This window comes from Pongo pygmaeus, chromosome 18 (assembly GCF_028885625.2).
Source record: "Pongo pygmaeus isolate AG05252 chromosome 18, NHGRI_mPonPyg2-v2.0_pri, whole genome shotgun sequence".
Taxonomy (NCBI): Eukaryota; Metazoa; Chordata; class Mammalia; order Primates; family Hominidae; genus Pongo; species Pongo pygmaeus.
The window spans coordinates 80,114,470-80,134,374 of record NC_072391.2 but is presented as its reverse complement, the minus strand read 5'-3'; the positions used below and the strand labels follow the sequence as shown (position 1 = coordinate 80,134,374).

Sequence of the window (19,905 nt, the reverse complement as noted above, 5' to 3'; positions counted from 1 at the left end):
GTGTTAGGGACATTCCAATTCCATCTTATTGGGTATTTAAAATATATAGTAAATTATTAATTTTTGTTACCCTATTATGCTACAAAATACTAGATGTTATTCATTCTAGCTGTATTTTTGTACCCATTAACCAACCCCACTTTATCATCCCTCCCCAGGACCCTTCCAGCCCCTTCTTTTAGATATATGCCCAGCAGTGGGACTGTTGGGCCATATAGTAGTTCTATTTTTAGTTTTTTGGGGACCATCCACAGTGTTCTGCATAGTGGCTGTAATAATTTACATTCCTACCAACAATGTATGAAGGTTTCCTTTTCTCCACCCCCTCACCAGCACTCATTATTGCTCGTCTTTTGGATAAAAGCCATTTTAACTGCAGGGAGAGAATATGTTTATATATATTTTTTTTGCATTTCTCTGATGATTAGTGATGTTGGGCATTTTTTTCATATACCTGTTAACCATTTGTCTTCCTTTGAGAAATGTCAATTCATATCTTTTGCCCATTTTTAATAAAATTATTTTTTTCTATTGAGTTGTTTGACTTCCTCATATATTCTGGCTATTAATCCCTCATTAGATGGGTGGTTCTCAAATATTTTCTTCCATTCTGTGGGTTGTCTCTTGATTTTGATTGTTTCCTTCGCTGTGCAGGAACTTTTTAGCTTGGTACGATTTGTCCATTTGTCCATTTTTGTTTCAGTTTCCTGTGCTGTTCAAGTCTTAAGAAATCTTTGCCAAGACCAATGTCCTGGAGTATTTCCCCCAATGTTTTCTTGTAGTCATTTCAGAGTTTCAGTTCTTAGATTTAAGTCTTTAATTCATTTTGGTTTGCTCTTTGTATATGGCAAGAGATAGGGCTCTATTATCATTCTTCTGCATATGGATATCCAGTTTTCCCAGCAGCATTTATTGAAAAGACTCTCCTTTCCCCAAGGTATGTTCTTGGCAACTTTGTCAAAAATGAGTTCACTGTAAATGCATAGATTTCTGGGTTTGCTGTACTGTTCCGTTGGTCTATGTGTCTATTTTTATGCCAGTATCACACTGTTTTAGTTACTATAGCTTTGTAGTATAACTGGAAGTCAGATAACGCGATACCTCTAATTTTGTTCTTTTTGCTCAAGATGGCTTCTGCTGTTCTGGGTCTTTTAGGGTTCCATATAAATTTTAGAATTTTTTTTTCTTTTTCTGTAAATAATTTCATTGGTATTTTAATAAGGATAAAATTACAGATCAAACTCCTTGTTCTACCCCTTCCCCACTTCTCACTACTACACTTGACTTGTGTTTAAAAAGAAAAAAAAAAAAAATTCCCGCTAAGTGCAGTGGCTCACGCCTAACCCAGCCCTTTGGGAGGTTGAGTAAGGATCGTTTGAGGCCAGGAGTTTAAGACCAGCCTGGCCAACATGGCAAAACTCTGCTCTATTAAAATTACAAAAATTAGCCGGGCATGGTGGTGCACTCCTGTAGTTCCAGCTACTCGGAAGGCTGAGGCATGAGAATAGCTTGAACCCAGGAGGCGGAGGTTGCAGTGAGTTGAGATTGTGCCACTGCACTCCAGCCTGCGTAACAGGGAGAGACTCTAACTCAAATAATAATAATAATAATAATAATAATAATAATAATAATAACACAATGTAGCAGTTATCATGCATAGATTAATATTTAGTCCTCAAAACAAACTGTTGAGATTACTGCCATTATGATATTAATTTTCCAGATGAGAAAACAAAACCACAATGAGTTTTTTTCTTTTGTTTTTCCCAACTTGCCAAAGTTACTTAGTTGGTAAAGGATCGGCCTTAGATTTGAACCCAGGCGGCCTACCTCTGGGATCTATGCTCTGAAGACGCAACACTGCCCAGAAATTGGGAATTTCTAAAGATGAAGTTCTAAATGTTAATGACAAATTCCTTTTATCAAACACCTCAAATTCTCACACTAAGCAGCCAAACAGGACATATCTGTGAGGCAAATTTAGCCCAAGGGCTGACAGTGTGATACCTCTGGTCTATTTATTTCTTCAATTCTATTGATAAGAAAACTTAGGCCAAGGGAACTCCACCTGTGTTCATGTTCCTCATCTGAGAAGGCCTTTTCACTCTGTTACTTCTTGTGTTTCCCATTCTTTAAAGAACAAGTTAGGACCCAAGTCCAATGGAAGGATCTCTAAACATTTTGTTATATCTGTCTTTGATGTGTACATATGTTCATTTCTTATGTCATTTTATTACAGTATTTCACATTTGTTAGGTAGGATGATGCATTTACGAGGTTCCTAATCATTATTAATTGACTTTTTACTAGATTGTTACAAATAGATTGGTAGGAGGGAAGGGAAAACCTGTGAAAGCATTACATTTCTACTGAGCTCTGTTTAAATATAGGAAAAATTCTTATTAATGTAAATAGGAGTCCACATTCTGAACCGATGTATCGTCAACTTCATAACGATAGAGTGAATTAGGCAATACCAGAATAATTTTCCTTGGCACATCGCAACAGATTAAAAGAAATATACTACTTGAAACCCCAACCTTGTCCAGCTCTGTCCAGACTGCAGTGCAGGTGACGTTACATAACCTCACTAATCAATTAATCAGTCTCCCAAACTGAAAGTAAATACAAGCTTGTATAAAATATGTAAAGGATGTGTGAAGAATGACCAGAAAATGGGAAGAGAATTATCATTGTTATTTTTAAAAATCACAAGAAATGAAAGCAAAAGTAAAAGAATCTAGGAAGTTCTCAAGATAGAGAATGTAGACAGATAAAAGCCTAAGTCAGCTTGAACTCAGGAAACAGGCATTTCTCCACCTGTGAGGTTGGAAAGTTCATCCATTTATTACTATCCAAATGAAATCTTTTCAGCCGGGTCAAAAGAGCCTTTGTTTTGACATTTAATTCACTGACGATGTATTTCCTCCCTTAGGATGCAAAACACCTCTCACACGCTTTTTCATTAATTGCCTTCATTTTTCAATTTCCTTGCTTGATTTATAGTCAATTAAAAGCACCCTCAAAAGCCATGACTCATGTGTGTTAAGTACAAATATGATTAATGTGATTCCACACACTCCATGGAGGACCTGACTGCTAACCAAGGTCAGTGTCATAGTGGCGTGACCAAGCAATGTCTTGGTGAAAGAAACTCACAGAGAGGGTGGAAAGCTAGGAGTGAAGGGTAATGGACAATCTGGCCCTGGGTCCATCCAAAATGGAAAAAGCTAATTCTTCTATAATACAGAGACAGGATGAGCTTGGCTATGAAAAGCAACAAATATGCAGTAGCAGCAGTTCTCTCTCTCTCACCCAGGTTGATAAAAGTGATGGGAAAATACAGTGGCAAATTTCCTTGATGTATCGCCACCAACATCAAAAAAACTAAGAGACACTAGGCCAGAGAGCTTTGGATAAAAACCAGGGCCCCAAAATCCTGGGTTCAAATTTTGATACCACCAATTATAAGCAGTACGATCTCAGGTTCATTGTTTCACCTGGCTCAGCCTTAAATGTCCTCACCTGTAAAATGGGCAGATGAGAGTACCTTTCCCCTAAGAGCTGTTGTGAGGTTCGAGGTGGCCCTCAACACACTAGGGAGCACACAGTAAATGTCAGTTATCAAGGCCAGGGAGGCCATACTTGTCCACACTCACAGAAGCTTGCATGCCAACATATGTTCCTAATATGGTTAGGCTTTGTGTCCCCACCCAAATCTCATCTTGAATTGTCATACCCATAATCCCCACATGTCAGGGGAGAGATCAGGGAGAGGTCATTGAATCATGGAGGTGGTTTCCTCCATGCTGCTGTCATGATAGTGAGTTCTCACGAGAACTGATGGTTTTATAAAGGGCTCTTCCCCCTTATCTCGGCACTTCTCCTTCCTGCCTCCTTGTGAAGAAGGTGCCTTGCTTTCTCTTTGCCTTCCACCATAATTGTAAGTTTTCTAAGGCCTCCCCAGGCATGCTGAACTGTGAGTCAATTGAACCTCTTATCTTTATAAACTACCCAGTCTCAGGAAGTTCTTTATAGCAGTATGAAAACAGACTAATAAGAGACCAGTCTGGCCAGCATGGTTAAACCCTCTTTCTACTAAAAATACAAAAAATTAGCCAGGCATGGTGGCACATGCCTGTAGTCCCAGCTACTCAGGAAGCTGAGGCAGGAGAATCACTTGAACCCGGGAGGCAGAGGTTGCAGTGAGCTGAAATCGTGCCACTGCACTCCAGCCTGGGCAACAAAGTGAGACTCCATCTCAAAAAAAAAAAGAAGAAAAAGAAAAGAAAATTGGTACCAGTAGAGTGGCTTGCTGCTATAAGGATACCCAAAAATGAGGAAGCAACTTTGGAACTGGGTAACAGGCAGGGGCTGGAACAGTTTGGAGGGCTCAGAGGAAGACAGGAAGATGTGGGAAAGTTTGGAACTTCCCAGAGACTTGTAAAATGGCTTTGACCAAAATGCTGATAGTAATATGGACGATGAAGGCCAGGCTTATGTGGTCTCAGATGGAGATGAGGAACTTGCTGGGAACTGGAATAAAGGTGATTCCTGCTGTACTTTAGCAAAGAGACGGGCAGTATTTTGCCACTGCCCTAGTGATCTGCAGAATTTTGAACTTGAGAGAGGTGATTTAGGGTATCTGGCAGAAGAAATTTCTAAGCAGCAAAGCGTTCAAGCATGACATGGGTGCTCTTAAAAGCATTCAGCTTTATGTATTCACAAAGAGATGATTTGAAATTGGAATTTATATTTAAAAGGGAAGCACAGCATAAAAGTTTGGAAAATTTGCAGCCTGAAGATGAAATAGAAAAGAAAAAAACATTTTCTGAGGAGAAATTCAAGCCAGCTACAGAAATTTGCAGAAGTAAAAAGGAGCCAAATGTTAATCGCCAAGTCAATGGTGTAGCAGGGCTGGTGGGTAAGAGGGAGATGTCTCCAGGGCATCTCAGAGGTCTTCAAGGCAGCCCCTCCCATCACAGGCCCTGAGGCCTAGGAGGAAAAAATGGTCCCATGGGCCAGACCCAGGGCCTTGCTGCTTTGTGCCTTCTCAGGACTTGGAGCCCTGCATTTTGGCCATGGCTAAAAGGGGCCAAAATACAGTTCAGGCTATTGCTTCAGAGGGTGCAAGTCTCAAGCCTTGGCATATTACATGTGGTGTTGTGCCTGCAGGTGCACAGAAGTCAAGAATTGAGGTGTGGGAACTTCTGCCTAGATTTCAGAGGCTTAATGGAAACACCTGGATGTCCACGCAGAATTTTGTTGCAGGGGCAGAGCCCTCATGGAGAATTTCCGCTAAGGCAGTGCGGAAGGGAAATGTGGGGTTGAAATCCCCACACAGAGTACCCACTGGGGCACGGCCTAGTTGAGCTGTGAGAGACAGCCACCACCCTCCAGACCCCAGAATGGTAGATCCACTGACAGCTTGCACTGTTCTCCTGGAAAAGCTACAGACACTCAATGCCATCCTGTGAAAGCAGCTGGGAGTGGGGCTGTACCCCACAAAGCCATGGGGGTGGAGCTGCCCAAGACTGTGGGAACCCACCTCTTGCATCAGGGTGACCTGGATGTGAGACATGGAGTCAAAGAAGATCATTTCAGAGCTTTAAGATTTGTCTGCCCTGCTGGATTTTGGACTTGCATGGGGCCTGTAGACCCTTCGTTTTGGCCAGTGTTTCCCATTTGGAGTGAGTGTATTTACCCAATACCTGTACCTCCATTGTATCCAGGAAGCAGCTAACTTGATTTTACAGGCCTCTAAGTGGAAGGGACTTGCCTTGTCTCAGTTAAGACTTTGGACTTGGACTTTGGGTTAATGCCAGAATGAATTAAAACTTTGGGAACTGTGGAGAATGTGTGATTAGTTTTGAAATGTGAAAGGGACATGAGATTTGGGAGGAACCAGGGGTGGAATAATATGGTCTGGCTCTGTGTCACAACCCAGATCTCATCTCGAATTGTAATCCCCATGATTCCCATAATCCTCACATTTCAAGGGAGTGACCAGCTGGAGGTAACTGAATCATGGGGGAAGTTTTCTCTATGCTGTTCTCATTATCGTGAGTTCTCATGAAAGCTGATGGTTTTATAAGGGGCTCTTCCCCTTATCTCAGCACTTCTCCTTCCTGCCACCTTGTGAAGAAGGTGCCTTGCTTCCTCTTCACCTTCTGCCATGATTGTAAGTTTCCCGAGGCCATCTCTCAGCCATGCTGAATTGTGAGTCAATTAAACCTCTTTTCTTTATAAATTACCCCATCTCGGGTAGTTCTTTATAGAAGTATGAAAATAGGCTAATACATCTCCTAACATGCATATGATTGTCACATTGTATAGAAACACTCACTCTCTTTTGTCAACATGGACAGGAGTCCCTTCATGAAAACATCTCCTAAGAAATACCACTGCGTCTTCAGAAACATTAACATATTAAAACTTCAGAAAAGTATCAGAAAAGTGAAGAGCAAAAAGGGTGACGTCAACCTAATCCCTTAGATCAATGGTTTCCATAAAAGTGAAGTAAATAAGAATATTTGGTGCATTTTTCACAAAGCAAAATTTACTCAAAGAACTGACTTTTCTTCTGTACTAGGCTTTACTTCTTTTATGTTTATTTTTGATGCCAAGTGACCTTTTAAAAGAAAAGCCTGGCAAAGTAAATGGTGGTAGTGTTTTTCCCTCCTTCATTTACTTACTTTTAAAAAATTCATACCAATCTTAGCAAATTTTTTTAAATACACTCTCATCAATCTAGGATTCAAAAAAAATTACTGGTCCATGAAGCTCAAATGCCCCAGAATCACTGCTTTAGTCGCTTCTTCATCTGTTTGTATTTGTAATGGCCAACATGATTTTTCTTCTTAAAGCCATTTTCAGATGGCCATTATAAGAAAAGTGGATCTAGCTGAGGTCTATGAATGAAAGTAATGATAATAATAATAGTAACAGCAAAACTTATAATGACAATAATAATAATAATAGCAGCTTCCATTTATTTGTGACTATGTTCTAAGCATGTTTCCCATCAGTTGATGCATTAGCTCTAGAAGCAGGGACTACCATTAATCTTCTTTCAGAGATGAGATAATTCAAACTTGGAGGATGTGAATAACTCACTCATGGCCACAGAGCTAATAGATGACTGTGTGCACATTTGAATTCTAGTTGATATGAGTTTAAAACTGTGTAATCTTAACCACAGTATTGTAATCATTTGGAGGAAGCAACTGCAGTCCATGAGTAGGTGCGGTCCCTCGCCTAGTGTTTCTAAGATGGCACAGGGAGAGGAGCTTATAGTGTTTCTAAGAAGCTAATTCTGTTCAGTGAGAATATTTCTTTACTAAGGAAAGCAGGACACAGTCGCATGTGCACGACCTTGCTCTCCTGCTTAAACTGACTAACTTCATCCTATATAGGCCTTGGTTACTCCAAGACAGCTGGCTCCTTTGTGGTCCATTTCTGTCTCTATTTATGTCTCTTTCTGATATAGGCAACATCATTTTGTTAGGATCTTTGTAGACACTGTGATCCTGCATCAATACCCATGTGTTCTTCTGTTTGCCAGACTCCTTCAGAGTTAGGTTGGCGACATGATTAGATCTTAGAATATGAGCAAAAATGATACATGCCACTTTGGGGCTGAGGTAGTTAAGCACCTGCAGTGACTTCCTCATAGTCTTTCTTATTCCCCTGTCTGCCAGCTCAGTGACAAAAGCTGGAAGCTACAAGATGGTAGGACCAAGTTGGAAGCAGCCTCGGCCATCAGGTTCTTGCATGGAGGGCAACCACTGGGAGGACAGTTTCCCAGGAGAGCAGCCCGACTGCATCTGCATGATCTGAGTGAGAAATAAACTTTCATTGTGTTAAGTCACTGGGGTTGTTTGACACCATGACCTGGCTTAGCCTGCTCTGGTTAATGTAGGTTCTTTCCTAAACATGTGATACAAGTTTTATCGTAGGTAAATTTAGATGCTGTGATTTCTGTCTTTATCTATGTGTCTATGTTTGCATGTGGGTGGCCTAAGAGGAATGACCCATAAGGAATGAACAAGGGTAAGAAAAAAAAGTACAGTTCTAATGGTGGCTACGTGGCCAATGAGGATCTCCTTTCCGGACACCAAAGACTGGACTCATCCCCTACTAATAGAGGCTGGAGGTCAAGGGTATGGTTTCTCCTAATGAGCTCAATGACCACACATTTTTCCATTTGTTGGAAAAAATCTGTCTGAGCTGATGGTAGCAAAGCAGCCTATTCTGTTTGATAATTTTGCAGAACATAGGATAGTCAGATTTTATCACTTGGGATCTTCCCATCCCAGCTGGGTGGCTGGTCAGTTGCCCAAGACAGCTATTCTTCTAAGACTGGGGATCTTCTGTTCTGGGTGTCACAATGTAACCAGGGTTGCTGTCCAGTTCTGGTGGTACTAAGATGTCAGATCCCAGATCACACAATTGTCGTGTTTGGGGAAAAGCAAGAGCTACCATGCTGGTCAATTTGAGGGAGGTGTGGCTGCCAGGCCTCTAGAAAACCCCTCCCACAAATTTTTACAGATTCGTTTCTGAATTCAAAGACCTTAAATGGACGCCTCCTTTCTGAGTTGTTGCCTTCTAAGGTGACTTCTCCTTTCTTCTTGTATTTTTCATTGACAAATGGGAAGAATCACATTTTCCCAGATAAACTTTCAAGACTGAGATGAAGCCAAGAAAGTTTTACCCAAGTTTTCCTGAGTTGGGAGCTTTGCATCATTCTCTGAAAGATGCAGTGAACAGCCCCCTGGTTACGTTAGAAGAAATAGCCGAATGCTATGTTTTGATCCCAGCAGATTGTTGAAAAATGGCTTTTTTAAGACAAAAGCAAGTCTAGTTAGTGGAAAGGAGAGTAGAATAAAGAGTGATTCAGATGTGAAGGAAATAAAAGGCTTTAGAACAACTGAGAGAAAGATGTAACAGAGATAACAGTGAATAAAATATTAGGGAAATAAAAGGAGTGGAGGTGACCATTAGTAACAGTTAAAGTAGAAAAAGATAAGTCATTGAAAATTGAGGAGGAAGATGAAAAAGGATAAAAGGAAATATTACTGTCTGAACAAAGATAGCAGGAAGCCATCCACAGAATAAACATTCCCCGTAAACTGCTAAAAGCTGAACACAGAATTGGATGAACACAAGTCTATGGTAGGGGTAGATATACTACGTCTGTCATGCAAAGAGACAGCACTTTCAGACAACTTTAAAGAAGAGTGAAGAGTGTAGACATCAACTGATTGATTATGCTGTGTTTACACCCTCTACAACACAAAAGTTCACAATGATTGGTAACAAAAGCTCTTAAATATTGCAAAGATAAAGGAAAAATATAAAGTGCAAATATCATGAGTAGGGCACAAGATGATGCTACTAATCTAGTTTTCTTATTATGTACAACACTGGCCTATATTTATATGAGACTAAAACATCCCTAACCATTTCCTGGATCTTTGGTATACAATGATTCAGGAAATGGAATCTATGCATTTTAAATTTTCTGGTTCTATTTGGTTCTTTTCATTTTTCATTCAGATTTAGCCTTGTGCCAGTACAGTCTTCAATTTGATAGCGCACTTCACTCATTGGTTTCTTGATTAATCACATTTTTCAGAGACAGAAGGTTTTTGTTTTGCATTATAAGAAATATGCAAAATAAACTGAGAATGAGAGAGAGGAGAGTGAGACTGGCTTAAAATATTGCTTGGTTAGGTATAAAAGTTTATTCAATTGAACCAGTACTTACAAGTGGAATAAAGCAACGCACGTCTAATACTTCTAGAAATCCAGAGTTTCCTAAACTATTTTCAATAGGCATTCTCAAGTCTATGACAATTTTCTTCCTCATTTAGGCACAATTAACCTTATCTGCAGGCTCTATACTCATAATATGTTCATTGCTTTGAGATGAACTTGAAAGTACCTAACCAGATCTGCTTTGTATTTTTTTTTTACCTTAGTAATATACATGGACATACGGTTTCACCGAGAGGGGCTAATCAAATTTTGCTGACGCAACAACTCATACACAAGCATAAAAATTTAAATGTCCTCAATTCTCATATCACTGACTTTTTCTGAATGTGTTATCATTGACAATCAACCTAGTCCCATTTAGCATTTACTAGCTTACCCAGAACCAACAACCATAACCCACTTAATTACTTAGGGGATTGAAGCACACACGCACACACACACACACATACACACACAACTGTGATACTGCAATGTACAGTATGGCCTACTTTAAATTAAAAAGATCCCCCAAAGTATGATTGTTTCCAGCTTCTCAGCAGCGAATTAAAAGCTGTTTGGTATCGTGACGATTACAGAAGCAATCACATTTATAGGTCTACTTTGCATACCAACTCTATTAATTTCCATACTCAGGGTGGCTTCACATTTCCAAGAGTGTTAACATAGATGCCATTTGGGATAATCACTTGGAAAAAAAAAATAGAAGGAAGATAGAGGAAGAGAGGAGAGGAGAGCCAGAAAAATGGTTCTCACAAATCAAGTTCTGTTTGAAATATATTGATTCTGATAAATACAAAAATGAAAAGACAAATGAGGGTTCCCGATGGTCTGACCCAGGAGTCACACTCAAAGATCAAATTAGCAGGAAATCACATATTGGAATTCACTTATTGTGCCAGCCCTGAACCTTGTCATTACAGACTAATTATTGAAATGATTTCATTGGCGTCATTTCATCAGGAGGTGCACGGGCTTCACCTTGGACAGCTCCCTTGATGCTCAACAGTGCATCTTCATTATTGTGTTCCTTTCGACTCTTAGAGTGTGTCCCAGCCTCATAGAATAATCAGTCAAGTGTCCTTTTTTTTTTTCTTGTCTTTCCTTTAAACTTGTCAGCCACATAGCACAGGACTAAAGGAACTTAGCTAGTGTGGAAGGCAAACCTGATACCATAGGAGCCAATGTGGAATCACCTTCCTTGAAAAGACCTTGGAGCATCTGATCAGCTTATTTTATTTTTATTTTCTTCTTCTTTTTTTTTTTTTTTTTTTTTTTTTTTTGAGAGACAGTCTCGCTCTGTCACCCAGGTTGGAGTGCAATGGTATGATCTTGGCTCATTGCAGCCTCCACCTCCTGGGTTAAAGTGATTCTCCTGCCTCAGCCTCCCGAGTAGCTGGGACTATAGGCATGTGCCACCATGCCCAGCTAAGTTTTGTAATTTTAGTAGAGATGGGGTTTCACCAGGTTGCCCAGACTGGTCTTGAACTTCTGGCCTCAAGCCATCCATCCTCCTCGGCTTCCCAAAGTGGTGAGATTACAAGCGTGAGCCATCACGCCCAGCTGCATCTGATCAGTTTAGATCAGTTGTTTCCATATTCTTCATTTCCAGTTGTTAAGCAAGGTACTCAAGAGCCTACAATTAAATGGCTATTTGTCTACCATCAATTTTAAATTCTATTGTACTAAAACTGTACTTGTTATGCATTTAGCAATGTACCCTAACACTTCTTAAAGATAAAGCAATATAATATTGACATTAAAAACAGAAAGAGATCATAACCGCAGATATGAAAGATGCATATTTTAAATAAATCAATTGGAATTTGGGATGATTTGTGTTTAATCCATAGAATAATCAGTAGAGGTTTTGAATCTTTCTAAAGACCATCTTATTAGCCTTAAGAATAAGAGTTTTTGATTTCTATGTCTAAAAATTCCCAGAAGCCAATGTCATACTCTCACCATTATTTTGATCTAATGCTATGTATGAGAAACTACAGGTAGAACAGCAATCTGCGAGAAGGCAATGATTTTGCTTTTGGGGATCTGCCCAGGGGAAATGAATTTCATTTCCTTTGCACAGTGTAGAACTCTCATTGGAGGCTGAGAGCCCCCTTTTCTGAGAGCAGTATGGAAATACCCACCAATGATAAAATACTAAAAAGAGATGCATATCACTCTGTTAACCTCTAAGTTGGCCAGGCCCTCATTCAAGAATTTCCACTTTGGGTCAAGCAGTGACATAAGAAAAATAATCAGAAAACACTTAGTTTAGGAAATACCACATCCTGAGACACAGTCATAAACATTAGTAAATTCAAATACGAGAAGAGTCTAAAAGCATCTTTGAGTGACACTGCTTACAGTTTAGAATTGACTGGTCCTCAATGAATTCAGCTGGCTGATTGATATGGAACACTTTCTGCTGAAATCCAGGAATGCAGTCCAAATCTTCTGCAGATGTTAGCAGCAGCACCTGAGAAAACCAAAGCCATCAATGTTTTAATAGCAGCTTATGTGTTTGCCCTGCTAACTTTCGCCAAATCTGCAACTTTTAGAAATAAGCTGAAGTTTTGATTTCATTTCCCAAATGAAGAGGTAAGTTGATACTTCTCCAGTGGCTGCCAACGATCCTTTTTGGCTCTGAGATTTGGAGAATACACAAATGGAACAGCTGCTGCAGTTTCCATTAAGCTGCAGTTAAAGAAATAACTTCGTCAGATTTTTACACCTGCTAAGATTCTCACCATGGTTTCCATGTGTGAAATTTTATTACAGAAACTGTCAATTTTCCATGATGCCTAAGCTAAAACCAACCTCATTTTTATACAAGCAAAGAAGCATTGTCATCTATGAAGAGGAGGAAAGAGAAAATGGAAGTAGTCTGTTGGAATTTACTTCTAAAAGGAATCCAGGGCCTGCTAAGCCTTCACTGTGGCCCTATATGGTGACCATGAGCCACTGGTGGCTACTGAGTGCTTTAAAGGTCATAGGTCTGAAATTGACATGTTGTAAGTATGAAATACACATTGGATTTCAAGGTCTAAATAAAGAATGTAAAATAGTTAATAATTTTATATTAATTACATGTTGAAATGACAATATTTTACATATGAAGTTAAATATATGTTATTAAAATTAATTTCACCAGTTTCTTATTCCTTTTGTAAACTTGTCTTCTATAAAACTTAAAATTTACAATTGCTTTCAAAGGCACAGTTTTGTCTTTGCAGATGCTTAAGACACTTCATCCAATGGTCAAAAAATTAGGTTACATGATTTGAAACATAATGTATGGGATGTATGTGATTCTCTCCTGGGCAAGGTGTAACTTAGTGAAATAAGAAATGGTCTTAAGGTTTAGTACGCAAAGGCTATAAGCCCATAAAAACAGGGATTACCTCCCCCCAGCAACCAACCACCGGTTCTACTGAGCACCTACCACACATACTGGGACAGAGAAGAGGCTCCATAACACTTAACAAATGAAAGCTACCATTTTTGAGCCCTTATTATTTGGCCATTACTGTGCTAAACTCACCATATGCATAATCTCCACAGCAGGCCTATGAAATGTGTATTGTTATAAGGTATATTTTATAGAAGATGAACCCGAAACTCTAGAAAGGTTAACAAGCTTGCCCAAGTATATGGGTGCAGCCAGCATCTGAATCTAGGTTCAAGTGTCCTGAAAGGAACTCTGTCAGAGTCCTACCCATTCCCCTCAGAACTTCTGTGTCAATGTGCAGGACTTTGCATGTTTTTTTCTTTGTCTGAGATATGTCTCTAAAACTTGTGGAAGGGTATTTTATCTGAGCATAGTGCCAGAAGAGATTGTTTGGAAATTAATATCCTGGGAGTGGCACTTAACCAATAACTGATGGGGAATGGTATGTAAATATCCCAATTCCCTCACCCCTCTGGTGAGATCACTTGGAGATACGCGTTTTGTCTCCCAGTTTCCACCTGGGATTGAGTGCCAATGTCCACCAGAGAATCTGGCTTGATAACTCACATTCATTACCTGCCTTCTCTTCCCTGACTTATTTCCTTATTCCCTACTGGTATTTTTTCTATTTTTTCTAACTTTTAAAATTTCTTTTTTTTTTTTTTTGAGACAGAGTCTTGCCATGTTGCCCAGGCTGGAGTGCAATTGTGGCTCACTGCAGCCTCAACCTCCTGGGCTCAAGCGATCCTCCCACCTCAGCCTCCCAAGTAGCTGAGACAACAGGCACTCGTCACCATGCCCAGCTAATTTTTCTATTTTTTGTACTGATGAGGTTTCACTATGTTGCTCGGGCTGCTCTCGAACTCCTGAGCTCAAGTGATCCACCCGCCTTGACCTCCCAAAGTGCCCAGATTACAGGTGTGAGCCACTGCACCCTGCTAGTATTTTTCTTTCCTTTTAGTATTTTTCTTTTCTTTGAGACATAGTCTTGCTCTGTTGCCCAGGCTGGAGTGCAGTGGCATGATCTCTGCTCACTGCAAGCTCTGCCCCCAGGTTCACGCCGTTCTCCTGCCTCAGCCTCCCGAGTAGCTGGGACTACAGGCGCCTGCCTCCACACCTGGCTAATTTTTTTTGTATTTTTAGTAGAGATGAGGTTTCACAGTGTTCGCCAGGATGGTCTCGATCTGCTGACCTCATGATCCACCCACCTCAGCCTCCCAAAGTGCTGGGATTACAGGCGTTAGCCACCACACCCGGCCCCAGCTAGTATTCTTCTTAAACCAATTTCTGCCATCACTCAAATTACTTGCACTCAAATCCTCGACTCCGTGTGTTTCTTAGAAAACAAAACTTCAATATCAGACCTCAAAATCCTAACCACTGCACACAGACAGTTGAAGAAAATTCATTATCATCCCCACCAGAGAACTCAAAGCAGTGTCAAAAGGTTGGAAGCTGTGGAACCAGGGCTTCTCTCTAAATACCAGCCCTCTGAAATGCACTGAACCCCAAAGAAGGGAGCAAGAATCAATCTCAGGAGGTTCACCTTGTGGCTGGCCTGAACAACATCAGAGAAATTGAAATGGGGGCGTCATCACCCTGACCAACATCATCTCCCTCAAATCAAAGGGAAAAGAATGCTGTGGTCTGGCATCCGTATGGTTCCGCTTGTGAATCATGGATTCCCTTGTCTTGAGAGCAGGCTCTGGTTAGATCGCCCTGGAATCAATCCTAATGCTGGCATCCCAAGTGGCACATACACAGGACGCAGATCCAGGAGTCAGAAAAATCTGCTGGCAATTTTGCAAACAGAAAATCTATAACTGGCCAAAATTAATTCAGTTAAATAGCAAATGGTCAAGGGTCTCCTCCAAACACCCAGTGCCTACAATTATGCATTAACCTTCTAATTGGCTAATTCTGCTCTCAGCTCCCAGACCAGGAAACTGGATATCCCGTAGGAAGTAAGGAAGGTGAAATTTCTCCCAGAACCCTCAGCATAAAAAGTCAGGACTGAGAGAAAGCACAGTTAGTGATGAGAAACAGCACTCTGCAGGTGAGTTGTGTTCTCCATCTTTGTCTATCTGTGGCTCAATCTCTGAGATTACTTTGCAGGGCCCATTCAGGATTCTTCTAGAGTTACAAAATAAAAAAAATAAATAAACCTTTTCCAGCTGCTGACTCTTAGGGAAGAGGGGAGCAGTAGGGGAACCCCCAAAGGCACAGTTTTATCTTCATAAATTCTTGGGACACTTCACCTACCAATCAAATTTAAAGTTAAATGATTTGTAACATAAAGGTACACAGTACCCTCCTGGGCCAGGGGTGACTTAGTGAGGTAAGAATTAGTCAAATCATTCATTCATTTACTCACTCCTCATTCACAAATACCTATTAGACTCCTGGGATTCAGTGACGACTTTGCTACACATTGTCCAAAGCAATGAGAAAAGTGCCAGACAGGATAAGGAGTCAATAATTGTTAAATATAATTATGGTCTCAAAAAGAAAAGAGGCATTAACAAATAATAATTTAAGTGATTCACCAAGATTAAAATTTAACTTGAAAGGAAAATATAGATCTCTCTGGGAGCATGTAAAATTTGGGGTATAGGGAAGTCTAACTTCATCTAGAGCATCAAGGAAAGCAAAACCACAAAAGAGACGTTTCTGCTGGGATCTCAAAGATGATTAAGAATTATCTGGCTAAAGGGAGAAGAACGCAGACTCATCTTTTAAACCAACACACTCTTCGCTTACACGTGAATTATTTTGTGACTCTTTGAGTTTCATGTAACACATCACTGAAATTACAAAACTGCATTTAAAAATGATTCCAGGCTAATTTAGGACTTCCCCAAAAGCTAAATATCTTACTAGTCAATAATGGTAGAATGTTCTAGTTACTGCTATTGTTTTCTGATTTCTTTTTACTGTTTTTTTTTTTTTTTGAGACAGAGTCTCGCTCTGTCACCCAGGCTGGAGTGCAGTGGCGCGATCTCGGCTCACTGCAAGCCCCACCTCCTGGGTTCACACCATTCTCCTGCCTCAGCCTCCCAAGTAGCTGCGACTACAGGCGCCCTCCACCAAGCCCAGCTAATTTTCTGTATTTTTTTTTTGTAGAGACAGTGTTTCACCATGTTGGCCAGGATGGTCTCGATATCCTGACCTCGTGATCCGCCTGCCTCGGCCTCCCAAAGTTCTGGGATTACAGGCGTAAGCCATCATGCCCAGCCTTGCCCTTTGATTTCTTAAGAGAATTCAAGACAGTATCTATGCTTGAACTTGCCACCAATATCCACTCTTCAATTTCATTCACAGTAAGTTTGGTAAGGGGATGGAAAGCAGTAAAGCAGCACCCCTCATTGCTGTAAGAATTAGTACTTGGACATTACTCCAAAACCAGGCAAACCCTTTCTCCAACATTATGAGATGTCACATGTGTAAAGATACTACCTGGACATAGTTTTCCCCAAATCCTCTGTAAGTTTTCTAGAATATATGCTCTGAGCATCATTCCAAATTTATCTTTAACGCCATGGCAATCGTAGTCTACCTCTATGACATGTTTGTCCATTTATGCATCAGTGAGTACCTAAGAAATGAGAGGTAACCAAGACACCTTTGAAAGCACAGCAATAATCAAATTCTATGATTAACAAAAGATTTCTATTATCTAAAAATTACCATCAGCCTGCTACAAAGATTCACGTTTCAGACGGACTATAAGCACAGGTCTAAGTCACGTTGGTTCAGTGTGAATCTCGTTTACCAGTGGGCTATTCTTGGGCAAGTAACCTTCTGTGTCTCAGTTTTCTAAGCTGAAAAGCAGGAGTAATGGTATCTTACCCCCGTTATGAGGATTAAGTGAGTTAATTATTGTTAAGAGCCTTAAGTAGTTCCTGGTACATAGTACTTGCTCAATAAATGCTTGCTATTATTATTTCTATGTATTATATTTAAATACGTATTCATGATTCACTGATATTCTCCAGGGTAGACATTGACAAAATATTACCAACATATTATTACTTTTGTTGTTCCTAAAAAACTGTTCAGTGAATAGACTGTTTAGACTATGCACAGGGACATAGCAGGGAAGCAGACAGTAGAAGATCGTGGGGTGTTTGCATCTCAGGATCAGCTGCACAATGAGAACATCAGTGCCTGATATGATTGAGTTGTGTTACCTTTGTAGGACACCAAGCAACCTTTAAAGTAGCAGCTCAGAGATCTCTCTTCCGTGCAAGAGCCACTACCCTAAATTTATGCACAGAAAGCGAATTCTTAAATCACACTCTTTACACCAGGTTTTCTTTTTAGCTTCCATTTATTTGCTGCAGTACAGAACTTTCTTTCTTTCTTTCTTAAAAAGAAAGTGTTTTTGTTTATCCTGACAGGTAATGATTCAAGAATATAGCCAACTTTGGAGTTTGCTTCCAGAGAAAGGATTTTTTCTTTTTCTCTCCCATACTGTGGGTTGCCAACTGGCAGCATACGGGATGGATGTGGCCAGCAGATGTGGTTAGTTTAGCCAGAGAAGTCTGTCATCAAGTTAAATTGTCATGTCATGTAGAGTTCCCCTCTCCAAGCTTTCCTTCTCAGCACCACTCCCTGTTCTTATTCCTGCTCACTCAATTCAGTTAAACACTTGCCCGGACATCTAGACATTCGAGTTGGCAACCTTTGCTTTAGATTTTGCAAATACCTCTTCAAGCTATGAGAACTGTCATTGAGATTAGTCTCTGGCTACTGTCACAATAGGACCTGGTGCTGCTGCTCCATTACAATTTTATCCATGGGACTAATCACTGGCCAACAGAATAAAGGTGGAAGGATTCTCACGTCTTCTAGACATGGCCCCTGAATGTCCTGCATGATATCTTCTCTTCTCCTATCCATGGAGATAGAAAGTAAGGACTCCCAAGGTGGCAGAGTCATCCAATAGAAAGAACCCAGAAGCAGTCATTGCACAGAAGACAGTTACTCAGGAGAACCGCCCCACAAGACACATCCACAGAACCCTGGGCAAAGTCACTGAGATTTGGTGTTGTTTGTTGCAGCAGCTGACTGTACACTAAACATCCACGGAACAAGGGCGGAAAAGTCTTTGACACCACTCATATCACAGATATATCCCAGAGGCCAGTGAGAAATATCAGGACTGAAGAAAAACATGACACAACTATCTCCAAAGCAGCCACAAATAAAGAGAGAAACTTCCTGCCACAAATAATCTATCTCACCAGGTTCAGAACACTCTCAGGTTTCATTCCCTCTTAAACCAGCTCCAAAAAGGTATTTTCCAAACCAACACCCTAGTGTCTCTGGGATCCTTTTTGTTTTCCTGTCTCCAACTCTTTTTGCTTTTTTGTCATTAGTGTTGGTGGATAGTTACTTTATCCCTGCCACAAAACACCTCTGGTTTACTCTTGTTAAAGTCAGTGTACTGAGATCAGTTTGGAGGGTCTTAGATTTGTGGGGAAGAAAGGATACTGCCTCTGACTTGCAGGATGTAAAAATATCACAGGAGTGTATTTTGATTAATTCTTTATCCTCCCAGGGAGCACCAGCCCAGAGTCCTGGAAGGGTTTACAAAGGCACACTGCCTACAGGGAAAGCATGGAGCAACGTAGCATTCCAGGACACGTGCATGCACACACACACACACACACACGTACACACGTGAATGTACTCATGTCATCCATGCCCCTGCTGAGTCTGACCTCCTTAAAATGTTCCTGGTGTTTTACAGCCCCAGGAACACAGAAAACCTGATACTTCGTTGGTCATTAAGGTCACAGACACTTACAAATGATTTTATAGTTCTTGGGGAGGTAAAAGAGGAGACTGCTTTTAGTTTGGTCAGTCCCATTGTTGCTTTCTTTTCTTTTTTTCTTTTTCTTTTTTTTTTGAGACAGAGTCTCACTCTGTCACCCAGGCTGGAGTGCAGAGGTACAATCTTGGCTCACTGCACCCTCTGCCTCCAGGGTTCAAGCAATTCTCCTGCCTCAGTCTCCCGAGTAGCTGGGATTACAGGCATCCGTCACTATGCCCAGCTAATTTTTTGTATTTTTAGTAGAGACGGGGTTTCACCATGTTGGCCAGGCTGGTCTCGAGCTCCTGACCTTGTGATTCACCCGCCTCAGCCTCCCAAAGTGCTGGGATTACAGGCGTGAGCCACTGCACCCGGCCCTATTGTTGCTTTCACACAAAATTTGAACCAACATCCTAGACTTTCTTTCTAAAAGATGCTACCCAACATATTCTCCTCAAACTGTAAACAGGGAAGCTGCATGTACAGGCATCCCTTGGGGATACTGCAGGTTCGGTTCCAGACCATAGCAATAAAACGAATATTATAATAAAGTGAGTCACATGAACTTTTTGGCTTCCCAGTGCATATAAAAGTTATGTTTACACTATAATGTAGCCTATTAAGCATTCAATAGCATTATTTCTAAAAACAATGTACATACCTTAATTTAAAAATACTTTGTTACTAAAAAATGCTAATGATCCTCTGAGCTTTCAAGAAGTGGTTGTCTTTTTGCTGGTGAGGGTCTTGCCTCCATTTTGATGGCAACCTTTAGGGTGGTGGTTGCGAAGGTTGGGGAGGCTGTGGCAATTTCTTAAAATAAGAAAACAACGAGGTTTGCCAACCTATCGACTCTTCC

General features: G+C 40.6%; 1 protein-coding gene across 3 annotated transcripts in view; it reads right to left on the bottom strand.

Moving 5' to 3' along the window:
- The window catches only part of CDH13 (cadherin 13), a 1,176,109-nt gene that overhangs the window by 931,189 nt on the left and 225,015 nt on the right, over positions 1-19,905 (bottom strand). For all 3 annotated transcript variants that reach the window (XM_054453276.2, XM_054453277.2, XM_054453278.2), the window contains exon 2: positions 12,145-12,256. In XM_054453276.2, coding sequence (XP_054309251.1) covers positions 12,145-12,256 — 112 coding nt within the window. The remainder of the gene's footprint in view (positions 1-12,144; positions 12,257-19,905) is intronic.